This window comes from Maniola hyperantus, chromosome 11 (assembly GCF_902806685.2).
Source record: "Maniola hyperantus chromosome 11, iAphHyp1.2, whole genome shotgun sequence".
NCBI lineage: Eukaryota > Metazoa > Arthropoda > Insecta > Lepidoptera > Nymphalidae > Maniola > Maniola hyperantus.
Genome location: NC_048546.1, coordinates 6,198,653 through 6,216,142, shown reverse-complemented (window position 1 = coordinate 6,216,142; position 17,490 = coordinate 6,198,653). Strand labels below are relative to the sequence as shown.

The window sequence follows — 17,490 nt, the reverse complement described above, 5'->3', positions numbered from 1 at the left end:
AACTATGCATTTGACGATTCAAAAGTACTTGTAAAAGTTTATCTGATTACCTGCATCTAATTTATTAAAGGTAATGTTATAAAGTCTATCTCTAGTCTATAAAACATACAGAAAAACTTATCACTAAAAAATTAATATTTACAAAAATATACGCCGTCCAAATGGTCATTTATGGGCATTGTGCCCAAAACACTGGCGCTATTACCTCGCTGAACGGCAAGGCTCAACCGTTGAGCGTCTGATTACCTAACTAGGTACTTCTTCCGGGAATTCGTAATATCCCCAGGAAAGCGAAATCACTGACATATTAATTTCCCTGCAACATATACCTAGGTACAACTACAAACACCATACAAAAAACTTATTTAGTCATTATACACACCTATAGGTAGGTACATGTGAATGGCTCACGTTAAGTAATTTTTAGTTCTCAAGGGAATTTCCTGAATGCTCGATCGTTTGTCTACGTGCGTATGAAAAATTAACTTCCATGAAAATTGGATCATGCACTGAATGGCGGTATGTACAGTAGCCGGCAAGAAATATTAAACATCGACCTTTAGAATGAGATTTCGGCTTTTTATTTTGCTAAAGCAGCGCAATGTGATCTAAAGTAAGGCGTCCACTAGTGACGCATCGGACAGCAACAAGCATTTTTGCGTACAACATCCACGTCTCTAGTCGACGCAGTTTCATACAAAATGTATAGCAGGCGAAATTTTGCGTTTCAATGCGGCCTGAATTGACCTGCCTGGTGGACGCTTAGCTTTACAATACATGCGATTACAGTGTATAAAGGGAGATGCGATCGCCGTGTAGCGTCTGCGGTGAATGCGCGGCGGTCATACAGCGAGCGCGCTGTGTTAAAAATATTTTATTGAAATAGAGTGACAAAAATATATAAAAAAAAACCGACTTCCAAAACCACTACAAAGTAAAAAATAACTTTTTTTTCTACACGTGTATGTATGTTAAAGTCGGGCGAGCTTTATTCTTTGCATACCTGCAGCATCAGGATTGAGAAGTTGGATCCAGAAATGTTTATAGGAACACCACGGAAACATCCTCTGTTGATTACAAAATTTTGCAAATCGGTCCAGAAACCTCGAAAAAATCGATGTAAAATGTACATACATAAAAAAAAACGAGCCGAGTTGAGAACACCTCCTTTTTGGAAGTCTATTAAAAATATAGTTTAAGTGAACGTGAGGTGTGAAAAATTCATTTCATTTATAAACGCGTCTTTGGACCACCTATCTACTATTTCTGAATAAATAAATAATTTCCACAGGTAGGGTTGCCAGGTTGCCAAACCTAATAGCCGACCAGCCAGTTTGGCCGTAGGTACGACAAAAAAAATGTATGTAAAATCAAGCTTTTTATATTATTGTCATAAATCTTGTTGTCAGGCGGCACTGCCGCCTGCGGGAGCGACCGACAGTCGACTCGCCTGCGGCCACGCTCGTTTGCGATATGTAAAAAGCCTAACAAAAGCCGGACAAGCCGGACACCGTTTATTTTGGCCGGACACGCAATCAAAAAGCCTACCTATGTCCGGCTTTATCCGGACGCCTGGCAACCCTATCCACAGGTAAAGGAAATCCATCATTTTAAAATGAGGTTTATAAATAACCCGTAAATTGACGTCCGTACGTCAACAAACGACTCCGATCGATTTCAAGCCTTTTTAAGGCATGTACGCACATGAGCAATAGTATGAGTTACGAAGATATAACTTCGTAACTTTTTATTTCTATGATTTTATATGGAAACTTTAGAGCGAGCCGAATTGGTGTGGTGACTTGCTTACTAACGCGTAGAAAATAGCCCTTTTTACCCACTTCCGATTACTATTTGACTTTTGATAATAACAAGCAAAAGTTCATATAGAAGCTCGGTTTTCATTGTTTCTATATATATTTTTTATAACTTTTAGATATGTTTAGTGCCAATAGTGTTATTATTTATAATATTATTTAAAAGAACTAGCTATTTTGCGCGACATAGTCTGCTTGAGGATAGGCTTAGGTTTTTTTGAAATTTCCATTGGAATTTATGGGAGTTGTTCCAAAACAACGTAAATAAGTAGGTAGATACCCCATAGGTATACCAGCTTAGAAAATGTTCTAGAGACATTCATCGGTTCTGATTGTGAAGGTTTGTTTCAGGTTTCTCGAAATGGAGCATTATCTTCGAGTATATGTGCGAGATATAAGATAGTGAGGTTTACAATAGATCGGTATAATACTCGATGCGAAGAAACATAAGGCTGTATCATAGAAGAAGGTTATTTATTTGTTTACCTATTTGATGAAAAGGGAATGTAAATTACACCACACTTTCGGAGGCTGGTGTTTGTAATTTGCAGCCCAAATAGACCATAATTTGAATATAGATCAATAAAATTGATTTATGATATTAGTTAATGGGCATTGCACGTTATCATTCATGCATATAAGTAGGTATAACTCTTTTCTTTGATTAAAAATAATTGAAAGTAGAATATTACTTACCTATTTGTGGAACATCATAAGGTCTGCCGGATCGCGAGGCGCGCAACATCATCTGGCTCGCCAGTTCGGCGGGCAGGTGCGGCGCTCGCTTGTTGTTGCGCGCCCGGCGTCGGTCTTTGTGCATGGTGGCTTGCTGGTGTTGCGGGTAGGGCTGGTCCTGCTCCGCGGGCGCCGAGTCCGGGTCGAATATTTCGTGCAACGGGCGTGAGCGCAGCTGCAGGTCGCGGCCGCTGCGCCATTCGGCGGGGAAGCGGCGCGGCGCGGGCTCGGCCGCGGAGCGCAGCGCCAGCGCCGCCAGCACCGTGGCAACGCAGCACACGCGCATCGTCACCGCCGCCCGCGCGCCCCACCACACGCGCATCCCCTGCTACTAAGTACACGGCCCGAAGCGCACACCCACTGGGCGCCTGCCCGACCACATTATTAGAACTCCACGACTAAGTTAGACCTTCTTCTTTTTGCGCTTCAGCTCAATGGTTCTTTTATCAATGTCTCCAAATTTTGCCTCCGTTGCTCGATTTAACGACTTTAAAACCTGTAACAAAAAAAATATGATTTGATATACAAATAAGTAGAAACAGTATGTACGCGGCAGAAAATAATTTACATCGACCTTTAGAAAAAGAAAGCGGGTTTGTAAAGCATTGTCTGTGTCGCTGAGACCGACAAAACGTCACATACCTAAGTATGAGTCACAGAGACAATGCTCTACAAAGCCGAAATCTCATTCTAAAGGTCGATGTATATTATTTTCTGTCGCGTACTGTACACGCTAGATATAGAACACTGCTTGGTTTTCAAACAGCATTCTACTACAGCACTGAGGTGCCTTAGCACTTTTTCTTTCTACATTTCTATAGAATAAAATTATGACTATTAAAATAAAAATGTATATGCAACACTCCGCCCCAACCTTCTCGGATAACATCTCTGCAAAAATTGACCGGTGTGCACAAACAAAATGTCGCACGACATTGTTCCGTGCAACGTCTCGGATATCTTGGAACAATGCACCACTGATGTCGCACAACATGTTGTCCAATTTGTCGTAATGATTACAAAGCCATAGAATTGGGAAGAACTTAGTACCCGAGGCTTAAACTTCTTCAATATACGATTACCTCAGGCTTCGTTCACAGACAGATAAAATATATTAAAGCAAAAAATATAATAATTTGTACTCGAAAGCTCCTGAAGCCTGAAGTCCTGCTGTCATAAAAATATACAAATATTTTTAAAGCGAATAGGTATACCTTATTAGGTATACCTATTCGCTTTAAAAATATTTGTATATTTACACTACATACTATTGTATGTAGTGATTCGTAAATCTAATCACTAAATTCTAATTATAAAAATTTTAGCTTCACAAAATTTTTCTTAAAAACGTCCTTAGGAACGACATCTAACTACCGTGTAAGACACTACTAGGTCAAAACGCAGCACCACCTAGCGTCCGATAGCGGAAATCCAGAACTTCGGCGACATCTACAGTCGAATGGTCTAATTAGCTAGTAACTAACGTAAAATGATCACTCACGCATAGACACTAGCGACCCCAAACGATGGATAGCTTACTATTCTAGAAAAGTCCTTTAGTAGTAGAAAACAGATCCGGCTTCAAGAAAAATCTTGACGATTCGAGACTTCCGGCCGAGTTCAAATAAATAGGCGATTTCTTCTGTCCTTGATTATTATCATCTCGGAAACCCTAGCAGTCACTATGCGAGAGTGCTCTCTGATCTATTTAATTATTATTTTATAAAAGTGTCAAGTTGTGAGTCTTTGGCGAACCCTCTAAGGTTGGTAACTGTGGAATTAATTTTACGTTAGGTTATTTACTTTATTCTCTGTGATCGTTCTAATTTAGGCTATCTGTTTTGTTCGTGTAATTAATTTTGATTTAACCCTAGCAGCTAGAGATAATTACTAACAAACTGTAAACCCGGATCCACGACACTTCACTCGACGCGACACTTGGTCCTGTTAGCCAAGGTGTGGCTGGCGTCAGTGAAAGGTTCTGGAAGCGGGAAAAGTGAGCATCTCCTCAGCTTCACTTGTCTCGATTCCAGGGTTCTAGTTCCTGTTGTATTCTACCCCTATATCGGCGGAGTACCTACATACTTCGTGCTGATCCACCGAAGTACTCAGCTACCAGAGGCTACCTCCGGCAGCCGTTCTACCCTGCACGTCGAGCACCCTACGTGTCGTCGTGATGAGGCCGCGCTGAGCGACGCGCCGCCCGTGCACCACACAGCTTCCCCCGTGCCTTCGGCCAGCCACCCGGTGTCCTTTGTATGGACGGTTGCGTATTGTATTGCGTGTGCGAACCTCATTTAGTGTTTTAATTAGGAATCTTGAACCTGTGAATTGTAGCGCGTACCTACGACCGCTTCCGGCTGAGCAAATTATTTCCATTCCACAATAAGTCACAATTCTAATTGTACAGTAAATTAAGTATTAATTTAAATATATGTATTAAACCATATCTCTCTTTGATTTCATCTACCTGTCACCAAAAAGCGTGACAAGTAATTATAAATTACATCTTTGAAAGATTAGATTAAAAGTCTAATAGTGTAATTGTTTTTTTTTGGGCCCGCATCAGATAAAGGCACCAGAGTCATTAAGATGAATATTTGCAGTAATAGGAAAGACATAATTAGCCTACATAATAAAGGATATCAAAAAATCAGTAAAAATCAATATCTTACGATCTTACCATATACAATTTTAAAGAACCGTTAAACGTAACTTTCTTATTTATACTTCTTTAGTTTTCCTCCATCGTTTTCTTTAATATACTTATAACAAAAAGACAAACCGACTGACTGACAAACCGCTGGGTCTAAAAACCATGTAGGTGTTACTCTCTATAGCATAGAGCACCACTAAGAAACGGTTTTCAAATATTCCACCCGACTGAACCCGTCGCCTACTTTTCTGTAATTAATTTTAGTACCTTAGTTTGCCGTATTACCTGCATAACACCTGTTTAGTAAAATTAACTAGCTGATACCCGCGACTTTAAAAATCCCGTGGGAACTCTTTGATTTTCCGGGATAAAAAGTAGCCTATGTCACTCTCCAGGTCTTTATATATACCCATGCAAAAATCACGTTAATCCGTTGCACCGTTACGACGTGATTGAAGGAAAAACCAACAAACAAACACACTTTCGCATTTATAATAAGGGTACTGAAGGGTACTGATTATCTAAGTAAAGTCGTAGCATTTTGGTTCATGGAATGAATGTAAAAGATAATCCAAATAATTACAGGCCAATTTCAATTTTGCCAACACTGAGCAAGATATTTGAGAAAATCATGCTCAACCAACTGCTTCGGCATTTTAATCTAAATAAGCTACTCCATTCTGAGCAGTATGGTTTCACTAAAGGTCGATCAACAACCGACGCGGCCGCAATGCTGTTAAAGCATATATTCAGTGCATGGGAAGGCTCGCAGAATGCCATTGGTATTTTTTGTGACTTATCCAAGGCATTTGATTGCGTTGAGCACGAGACTCTCCTGGTTAAATTGAGCCACTACGGAATCAAAGACACTGCGCTTGGTCTCATTGCTTCTTATCTTGGTAATCGTATTCAAACAGTGTGTGTTAACGATGTAAAGTCATCTGGATCAGCCTCACTAATGGGTGTTCCTCAAGGCTCTATTCTAGGTCCTTTCATGTTCTTGGTATACATAAACGATTTACCATATTTTGTCCAAAATACTTGCGATATTGTACTATTTGCTGATGATACGTCTTTGATTTTTAAAGTTGATAGAAATAAAGACAATTTTGACGATGTGAGTAGTGCCATATCTCAGGTAACTCACTGGTTTACCGTAAATAATTTACTTTTAAATTAAAAAAAAACTAAGTGTGTTGAATTCGCACTGCCCAATACCAAGAACACAAGTAACATTAATTTAATGATAAATAACGATACATTAAAAATAGAAGAGACTACAACATTTTTGGGGATAACCTTAGATGCGAAGCTTCAATGGGGCACCCATATATCAACTCTTGCTAGCAAATTAAGCTCTGCCGCTTACGCTGTTAGAAAGATTCGGCAGTTAACTGACGTGGAAACCGCAAAGATAGTATATTTTGCTTACTTCCATAGTATTATGTCTTATGGAATCTTAATATGGGGTAAAGCGGCAGATATTGGGAGAATTTTTGTATTACAAAAAAGTGCAATACGCGCAATTTATAACTTAAGACCACGCGATTCCCTTCGAGAGAAATTTAAGGAAATAGATATCCTTACTGTAGCCTCTCAATATATTTATAATAACATAATTTTTGTAAGACAAAATATTCTTAGTTACAAGAAAATTGGTGATCTACACAATAGGCTAACTAGAAACAGAGACAAACTTGCAGCTCCTGCCTTCCGCCTCAGGAAAGTCCAAAAGTCATTTGTGGGTATTGGTATTACCTTTTATAATAAAATCCCGCAAACTATTTTGGACTTACCTTTGCACAAGTTTAAAAAATCTATTAAAAATATGCTCCTGAAAAAAGCATATTACACAATTGAAGATTATCTAAATGATAAAAGAGCGTGGATTTGACCTGCAGCTCGTTCTAGCATCGCACAAGACTGCAAATACTATTTTATACATGGCATAATTTTGTACCTATATCAAATATTTGAAAAGAGCAACCGCCGAGTTTCTTGCTGGTTCTTCTCGGCAGGAAAGGCATTCCGAACCAGTGGTAGATGCATCCGACTATTCGTAAGCACTTGTAAAAGTTTATACGAATAAAAAAGATTTTCATTTTCATTTTCATTTTCACATATTACAGACGATTGCAATGTTGACTTTACTGGAAATGTGGGAACTTTTATAATAAAAACAAATTAACTAGTGTTCTAAGTGCTAACGTTCGCCACTCCCTTTTACGTTTACTTTTAGAACGAAAGTTTATCCTTAATTTTACTTGTTACTCAGATAGAATGTGCTAAATAAGGACGGCCATACAAGAATCGAGAATTATGATCCAGCTGCAATAGAGGCGGTTAAAGTTACGTTAAATTTTGAACATCAATAAAAAGTGAAGCGAATTGCACAAGTTAATATTCATACCTCCATATAAGGTTAAAGTCAAATTTTGGTCCAAAAGCAACAAATTCTGACATCTGAAACCATCTGCAACCCATTTTACTTGTTCTGAGCATTTTACTTTTATTGATGGATATGGTGCGAGCAAAACAAATTTCTCCCTAATTTGAAAATTTATCGTGAAACTTAACCAATTTTTCGTTCAGTAAAACCTCATTTGGACCATTACAAACTTTTTAAAATAAAAAATAGCCAAATCGTTCTCAATCTCAAGTGATGCGCTTACCAGCGACCAGTATTATATTTTTATTTATATAAATAAAAATATAATGCTGGTGGCTAGTATATACTAGCAGTTGCCCGCGACTTCGTCCGTGTAAAATTTCTGGTTTCTCATGAGATCTGAAATTTTCCCGCTGCAAAAGACCTCACTTACCTACTCACTCAGTGTCACCTTAAGACACGGAACCCAGAATACCTAAATGCCAATTTTCATATCCCTAACTTCAAAAACATAGGATTTTCATATAACCTTTAAACCCCCATTTCAACCCCTTAGGGGGGGAATTTAGTTGAATCCTTTCATATCTGATACCCACCCCCTAGAAAGAACCTACGTTTCAAATTTCAATAAAAATAACAATACCTAGTTAAAACTTTCTATAAAAACTTTTCCCCCCTAGTTTACCACCCTTAAGGGGGGAATTTCTCAAATTGACTTTTACAGATTTTTATTATTTAAAGCTGATAACCTAAATGTCGATTTTCATGTCTCTATAACTTCAAAAACATAGAACTTTCATACAACCTTCGACCCCCCCTTTCACACCCTTAGGAGGGGAATTTTTCAAAACCGTTTCTTAGCTGACACCTGCGTCCTAGAAAGAACCTACCTTCCAAATTTCAAGTTTGTAGGCTTTATAGTTCCTGAGATTTCGTGATTAGTCAGTCAGTGAGTGAGTGGTATTTCGCTTTTATATATTTAGAGAAGATTTCGGCCTGATGAAGGACGGACGTTCGATTCTACGGTATTTTATCTTTGAATACCCCGCAGCGGGAGATTAGACTGATGCATAAGAAAAATAAAGTAGTCCTTACTTATCATCTTCAATTCGCGCTTAATCCTTATTATCACGCTGACGTGTTTTTCTGAGAGAGCCAGCGCGTGCCAGTCCTTCGTTATTTTATAAAAGCGGAAAGTTTCCCTGCGTATTGTCCCTTAATTAACAACATAATATATTAATATATAACTTTAACATAATTTAACATATTATTATTCAGTAAGGTGTCTGGTAGGGGTTGCCACCATACAATACAAACCACCGTGTCTGGCAATGCATGACGTGATTTATAATATTATTCCGAAGAAAATATTAAAAAAATTGATTTTATACTTTGACGTAAGATTTTTACATCTTTATTACCTGTTATCGCCCAAGGCCACCATGATCCAAACTTAATAGTCACTGATCGATCCTCTCTGTGTTGGGGACAATACGCAGAGAAACTTTCAGCTCTTATAACTTAACAAAGGTCTGGCACGCGCTGTCTCTGAGTCCATTACAAATTACGGCCAATGAAAACGATGTAATTTGATTGCGCTACAACATCTATCCATCAGCTGTACCTAATAGCAGGATTCTCAGAATAGACGATGAATGATCCGAGTTTCATTCATTCTGCTACATTGCGGCATTAATTTTGGGCACGAAATAATTAGTTACAATAATTAGGTAGGTAACTACTGCACACGGCACACCTATTTTTATTTTTATTTCTTATAACTTTTCTTACACTCCACAATGCGATTTCAATTTTTTGAAATAATCTTTTCTTTGTTTCTTTCAATAAATTGATGTGAAATATCAACTAAGTATAATGAAAAGCATCTGAAAAGTAAAATGTTTTTTTCTATTTATTGTTATAACTTTCTGGTACAAATACAAAATAAATAAGTAAAACCCGTTCAAGTGCGAGCACACGAAGGGTTCCGTACCATCGTACAAGATATTAAACTATGTACTTTTTAATTTGCATGGTAGCCATTTTTAAATTTGCTATTTATATTTGGTTTTTTATTATCTATTTGTTGTTTTAATGGCATTAGAAATACAGACTGTGAAAATTTCAACTCTCTAGCTACCTATTAAGATTCATGAGATACAGCCCACAGACAAACTGACGGACAGATGGACGTAGAGCGGAGGCTTAGTAATAGGGTCTCATGGTATAATAAAGTTAATGATTTTTTTTTAAACGACGTGGCTAAACTTTTTCTGACAGGTCAGAAATGTAGTGCTATGCTTTTCCACAAGGAGCGATAAGGATCGGATAACAATACATTCGTACCTGTCATTTTAGTTTAGAGACTGAACTCAATCTCTAAACTAAACTAATGTTCTCGTACAACAGAACTAGTTACACTAAAGACTAGGTAGCTATACCTACCTTCTTGTTAGCACCAGCTATCGTGGTTGTTCGATCGTGTACGTAGTTGGTATGTAACGAGTCATATATCTTCTACATGCTAGCGCAACTTTACGTGTCGTAAACTTCTCCATTAGGCTTAGACACCTTACCAGGTATGTCCCTTAACGATCACTTTTGTTCTTTTTCAGAGGATAGGTATACTTTATATTGTGCTTACCTGCCTACTTACATATTATTATTGTATTTTTTATTCACGGTGAATTCAGATTTCAAGTTGCACGGTCTCAAGAATTACATACAAATCTTTGAACCCCTGTAACTTTAAAACTAGTTATTTTTACGGAAATATGGCAAAGCACAGACATAGATATCTAAATATATAAAAGGAAAAGGTGACTGACTGACTGACTGGCTGACTGACTGACTGATCTATCAACGCACAGCTCAAACTACTGGATGGATCGGGCTGAAATTTGGATAGCTATTATGACGTAGGCATCCGCTAAGAAAGGATTTCTGAAAATTCAACCCCTAAGGGAGTGAAATAGGGGTTTGGTGCAATCCACGCGGACGAAGTCACGAGCATAAACTAGTTAGTATCTAAAACATCACATTTATTTTTGAGTTTAATATTAGTATTCAAATGAGAACCAAACTAAGTACGTTTACGTATGACTATTTTTCATCTGCCATTGTCTGTGGCGCAACGGTGTCTTGTTTACTCCGTAAAATAATGCAAATAATAATTAAATAACAGCTAATTTTTTGTGTCTATTTACAAACATTAAGCAGTTTAACTTGTGATTAGTGCGTGTAAATGTTATTTACGCGAAGTGCTACGTGAAACTGCAATTAATCACCATTTCATTGTTGCTCCCATGGTGACAATTTTTTCAAATTACACGATCGACTGCAAACAAAATCGATTAAATACGTGCTTAAATTGTCTATTCAAAATGATTAAGTTGTGATATTTATGTTAAACACTAAAGACTTTGAATATAGACTTGGTTTTTGGCCTAAAATAGTTCATGCGGTGATTACTTTTAATTAGCTTGTCATATTATCTTAAAACTTTTGTATTGTTCAATTTGTATTTGATGTATATGATTAGCTGTTAGTGATCCAAATAAATGAAAAAAAAAAAAAAAAAAATGACGCGAGTGACGGACAGACCGCCGTTGACTTACAACTTTATACCATAGGCAATGAGATTACACCCTTACTTGTAACCCCTATTTTGAGATTAACTACGGTCCGATAAATAACTAATCCTCTGAATGAAGAGAAAGTCTTTGTGAGAAAATAAGCTTTAAAATTGCCATAGGTACTAACTAGGTGGTTTATCTGTATTAAATTTCTATTAGTTGATTAAATTGGGGCTTTAAGATTACAGTCTATTAATATTGAAGAACATTTTAAGTAACACCTCAGAAAACACCTATGGACCTAGGTTTTTGCTATCAAGCATTCAATATTAAGTGTCGTAGGTAGGTATTATACCTATGCACTAGGTATAATGCAATGACTGAATTCACATGAATGTATCTTTAAGTGACTCTTTACTTTTAATTAACAAATAATAGTTAAGAGTAAAGAAAGTAGACATACCTACTTACTACATTTTTTAAATTATAGATTTAGGTTTATAAAATCCCGTGGGAACTCTTTGATTTTTCGGGATCAAAAGTAGCCCTTTTCCGAGTTGCAAGCTATATTTGTACCAAATTTCATCAAAATCGGTTAAACGGATGGGCCGTGAATAGCTAGCAGACATACAGACAGACAGATAGACAAACAGGCAAACACTCTTTCGCTTTTATAATATTAGTATGGATATAGGTACGGATGATTTTTAACTAGGTATTTAGGTAGTCTTGTTTTTTTTCTCTCCCTTGAGGAAGGAGCTATGTTTAAAACTTCAAGCCTCTAGCATAGTTTAAACATGGTTTAAACCATCGATGTATAGTTTAAACATATGTATAATACCCCTGGTATAGACCATTGAGTTATTATAGGTATACACAGACAAGGTGAAAATGTCATGAAACTTCTAATAATGCCACACAATTTATTATTCGGCTATGTTGTCTAAAACAATCGATAAATCGGTAATAATAACATGTAAGAATACAACAACAGCGGAGACACTGCGTTCAATAAAGTTTCAGACTGCCCTTATATTATTACGGAGAACTTAAGGGCCAAAACCATTCGTGCGAACGCACTGCTTTGGAGCGGACGCTTTCTCAATAATTGATATAAGTTTTTTGTCTACCCACATCAAAATAATAAAATGTAGATATGAGTGAAGTTAATAAGGAAATGGATTGTGAAGTATATATTCCGCGTGAAAATGAATTTGACGAAAGTGTACGATGTGAAAAAAGGCAGCGGGAAAAAAGTTTGCGCGACAGTAGTGGCGCAAGTATTGATGAAGAAGGATTTACAACGGTGATGCGACGGCGAACCAAACGTCTAGCTGTACGTAAGTCAAGTAGCAGTGATTGCAATGACGACATCGACATGTCGAGACATGCACAAGAAAATGAAAAGATTGAGGTGAGCGTTACGTCTAAGGAAATTTTGCTTAAAAAAATGGCATTTGCGAAACTATTGCGATCAGAAGGTATTCTAAATATACTGAGTATTAAATATAAAAGCCCTTATAAAGTTTTGATAGAGTTTGGTGACAAAGAAAATGCTCATAAGTTACTAAGCAATAAAAAGTTTGCGGAAACGGATTATAGATGTCAGTTAACAGAGGGGTTGCAATTGACATTCGGTATAGTAAGAAACATTGACTTGGATGTTCAAGAGGAAGAAATGCGGGCGAGTTTAGAAAGTGAATTCGAAATTTTATCTATTAAAAGATTAAGGAGATGTTTGGATAATGGTGAGTGGATTGAGAGTGAATCAGTAAGGGTGTGTTTTAAGGGTCCTACCTTACCCTCGTATATACTAATATACGGGTGCAGATTTAAGGTGGAACCATTCACATTTCCTGTCACGCAGTGCGCTTCTTGTTGGCGATATGGTCATTCGAAGAAATTTTGCCCAATAAAAAAGGATTTTTGCCCGAAATGTGGAAAACAACACTCAAATTGTGAGACTAAGTTATATACTTGCATTAATTGCAATGGGGATCATATGGCGCTTGACAGAATGTCCTGTCCGGTATTTCTCAAAGAAAAAGAGATCAGGAAGATTATGTGTGAGGAGAACTGTAAATATCGAAAAGCTCTGTCTATATATTACGATAAAAAGAAATTAAGTGATAGACTTCGGCGTGATAATATGGACGGAAGGAATGAAGCATTCAATAACCGTAATGTAAGTTATAATGAGAAGAATTTAAATAAAACATATAGAGACGTTCTAGTTACCGAAGCTGTAATTCATAATGAAGAGAAAGAAGAGTCATCAGATAGTGAAATAGAAATGGAGAATATTGAAACGACATCGACAGGGGCACAGAAAGTTAAAAAAAGGAAGAAAAAAGGAAATAAGACAGAAAGTGTGGTTTGTGATACAGAATGTATCACTGAAAACACAGAAAGAGAACGACATCAAGGAGAAAATAAAGAGGAATATAAGAAGAGACGTAACAGATTTGACTTTGTAAGATTGTTATTAAAAATTAAGGAAGTATGTTTTTCACATATAAGTTTCGAGAATAAAATGAAATTGATTTTCAAAGTTGTCATAGAGGAAATTAAAACGCTGGTAGTTGGATTAATTAAAGATAATGACATTTTAAAAAATTTCTTCAGTCTATTTTATAATGGATAGCTACAACAACAGGCTCACTTTAAACATTATGCAATGGAACTGTCAGAGTCTGAAACCAAAATTAACAATTTTTAAAGCATTTTTGGATCAAGAGAAGATACATATTGCAATTTTGAGTGAAACGTGGCTCAGTGAGGAGGATGATTTTAATGTTAGCGGTTATAACATATTCAGGAAAGACCGATGTGATGGTTATGGTGGTGTAGCAATAATAGTGCATAAAAGTGTAAAAGCTAGAGTTTGTAATATTGATATTAGTAATGTAGGAATAGAAATAGTCTATATTAAGGTTCTTAACTGTAATAATTTAGAAAACATTGTCTCTGTGTACTGTCCGTCATCTGTTCGTACTACTCAGGCTGATTGGGATGGAATTTTCGCAAAATTCGGGAAAAGAAGCATAATTGCCGGTGATTTTAATGGTCACCACACTAATTGGGCGAATAAATGTGATGTTAGAGGTAACCAGTTACAGGATGCTTGTCTTGAATCTGGTTTGGTTTCAATTAATGATGGTGAAGCTACGAGGATTAAATTAAATCTGAATAATTTACAAGAAACTTCACCAGATGTCACATTTGTATCTTCTGATATAGCGATTAGCATTAAATGGCAGGTAACTAAAGAAAATTTGGGTAGTGATCATTTAATAATTCAATACACTATCAATTATGTGGAAAAGTTACAATTCGTTGAAAAACGTAATTTTAAAAAGGCTGACTGGGATTCTTACCGTGAAACTCTTCAAGAAGCATTTCATTCACCTATTAACATTCAAAATATACAACAAGGTTATGATTCCTTTATAGACAGAATAAATGATGCTGCTAATAAACATATACCTATGTTTAAAATTTGCACTAGTCCAAAATCTAAATTTAAACCCAAATCTTATTGGTGTGCTTCTATATCGGAGGCTGTTGCTAAACGTAGGTTAGCATTAAAACATTTTCGTCGCAATCCAACACCCGATAATCTTAACATATTAGAACAAAAAATTCGAGAAAGTAAAAGGGTCATATGTCAGTATAAGTCACTTGATTGGCAAAATATGTGTGATAGTATTAGTGAGGAGACGTCAGCGTCTGTTATGTGGGATAAAATGCGATGGGTAAAGGGATACAAAAAACGGAGAGTGTATGCATCTGATAAACAAAAAGTGGATTTACTATGTAAGCTAGCACCTGATTACGCATTAGCATCGATGCCAAAATTAGAATCTAAGAACACTATGTTAGAATCAGCTTTTACTTTACAAGAGTTATTAGTTTGTTTAAAAAAGAAAGACACGGCACCTGGAGAAGATGCAGTGACATACTCCATGATTTATAACTTACCATTAAACGCTAAAATAGAGTTACTCAAGCTTTATAATTCCATTATTGTTGCTGGCCAAATACCGAATCAATGGAGAGATGTAACGATTGTGCCTATCCCAAAACCAGGTATTAATGGTTCTTTGTCTGATAATTTAAGACCTATTGCACTTATTTCATGCATTTGTAAAATATTTCATTCTATGCTAACCAAGCGCATCGAATGGTTTGTTGAAAAACATCAATTATTATCTCAAAACACCTCCGGCTTTAGAAGAGGCCGATCTTGTTTAGACTGTATTACTCTTGTAACCTCATATATTCAGGAAGGATTTTCTAAAAACGAACCCACATCGGCTTTATTTTTAGACATAGAAGGAGCGTATAATAATGTTGGTGTTAATGAAGCTATTAAAACACTTGATAAAATTGGTGTAGGTTCGAAAATATGCAGATATTTATGGTGTTACTTAAGTGAAAGGTATTTAAGGATTGTAGCTGATAATAAGGGAGGTTCAGATATAGTGAGATGGACTAGTATGGGCTTAGCTCAAGGAGATCCGATTTCTCCTCTAATATTTAATATTGTAACGCAAGAAATCACACAAAACATTATTCCAGGTGTAGCTATTAGTCAATATGCAGATGATTTTGTGTTCTACATAAGAGGAGCTAATTGGCATGAACAAATTTTCAAAATGCAATGTGCTGTTAATATAGTGGTAGAAAAATTGAGGCTAATTGGCTTAGAACCATCTCCTAGTAAAACTAAAATATGTTTATTTACAAGACAGCGGAAAACAGAGCAATTTAATATTAAAATTCATGGTCAAATTGTACAAATTGTAAATAATATAAGATATTTGGGCATCTGGTTAGATAAATCTTTAAGGTGGACGAAACACTTAAATGAGATTAGTGAGAGAACAACTAAATATCTAAATATTCTCAAAATTTTAGCTGGATCAGGTTGGGGAGTCCATCCTATGCATTTGCGCAGAATATACATTGCGTTAATACGTAGTAGAATGGATTTCGGCTCTTATTTGTACGATAATTCGGCTAAAACACACCTGTTCAAGCTTGATAGAATTCAAAATCAAGCACTTAGAATTATAGGAGGATTCATTCGTAGTACACCTATACACGTTATGGAAAATGAAATGGGTATTCCTCCGTTGTTCATTAGAAGGAAATATCTAGCATATAAGTGTTGTATTAAGGTACAATCATGGTGTAATAATGACATTGTAAATAGTTTAGACAAACTTAGTAATGTAGGTGAATCAAGATATTGGCTCAATAAAAAAAAAAAACCTTTACTTGCTATCACATATGACGAGACTAAAACAGAGGCTATTAACTCTTCTAAAGTAATGGAGATGTTTACTTTAAATTCATGGATCAGCAATATAAAATATGATGATAATATTATAATTAATTTAAAATGTGTTAATAAGGGTAAGAGGTCGTACGAAATTAATAGATTAAAATATGAAGTTATTCAGGAAATCAATAATACTTACAGTGAGTTTTACAAGGTTTATACTGATGGATCAAAGAGTGAATCGGGTGCAGGTGCGGCTATATATGATCCGAATCGTAACAGTCACAAAATATTTAAAGTAAACAATGAGCATATATCGATATTAACTACCGAATTGATAGCAATTTTTGAAGCTCTTAAGTACATTTTAGCAATTGATGTGAAAAAAGCAGTTATATTGACAGATAGCAAAAGTGCATTGCAACATATTATTAGATGTACTAAAGCTTGCAATGGAATATCGATAGCATATTCTATCCTTGGTATCATACAAGATTGTAGAGACAAGGGGTTTTTTATAAAGTTTCAGTGGATTCCATCCCACATTGGACTGTCCGGTAACGAGGAGGCGGATCGATTGGCAAATTCGGCTCTTTTAAATGGAATAAATTATAACATAAAACCTCACTACACCGAAGTGTTTTCAAAATTCAAAACTATTTGTTTTAAAATTTGGAATGAATATTTTAATAAGAGATCACTCGATAAAGGGATATGGTATAGAACAATTCAATCCGAACCTCCTCGTATACCTTGGTTTGTAAATAGTAAAATTAATAGAAATAAGTTAGTTATAGCATTTAGACTTAGATCCGGACACATGCCATTAGGCAAGTTTAAACACTTAATGAGGAAAAGGGATTCTCCCAATTGCGAAGTATGTGGTAAGGTAGAAGATGTTTCGCACTTACTATTGGCATGTGTTCGTAATCATAATTTGAGAGAAGCACTAACGTGTGAACTAAATTTAAATTTTATGAGTATTGGTATTTTTAACTGTATTTTGAACAAGCCTTCGAGCATTTCGGCAA

At 36.2% G+C, this 17,490-nt stretch overlaps 1 protein-coding gene across 1 annotated transcript in view; it reads right to left on the bottom strand.

The window, feature by feature from the left end:
• The window catches only part of jeb (jelly belly), a 109,962-nt gene that overhangs the window by 53,594 nt on the left and 38,878 nt on the right, over positions 1-17,490 (bottom strand). The window contains exon 2 of the mRNA XM_034973561.2: positions 2,514-3,048. Coding sequence (XP_034829452.1) covers positions 2,514-2,874 — 361 coding nt within the window. The 5' untranslated portion in view covers positions 2,875-3,048. The remainder of the gene's footprint in view (positions 1-2,513; positions 3,049-17,490) is intronic.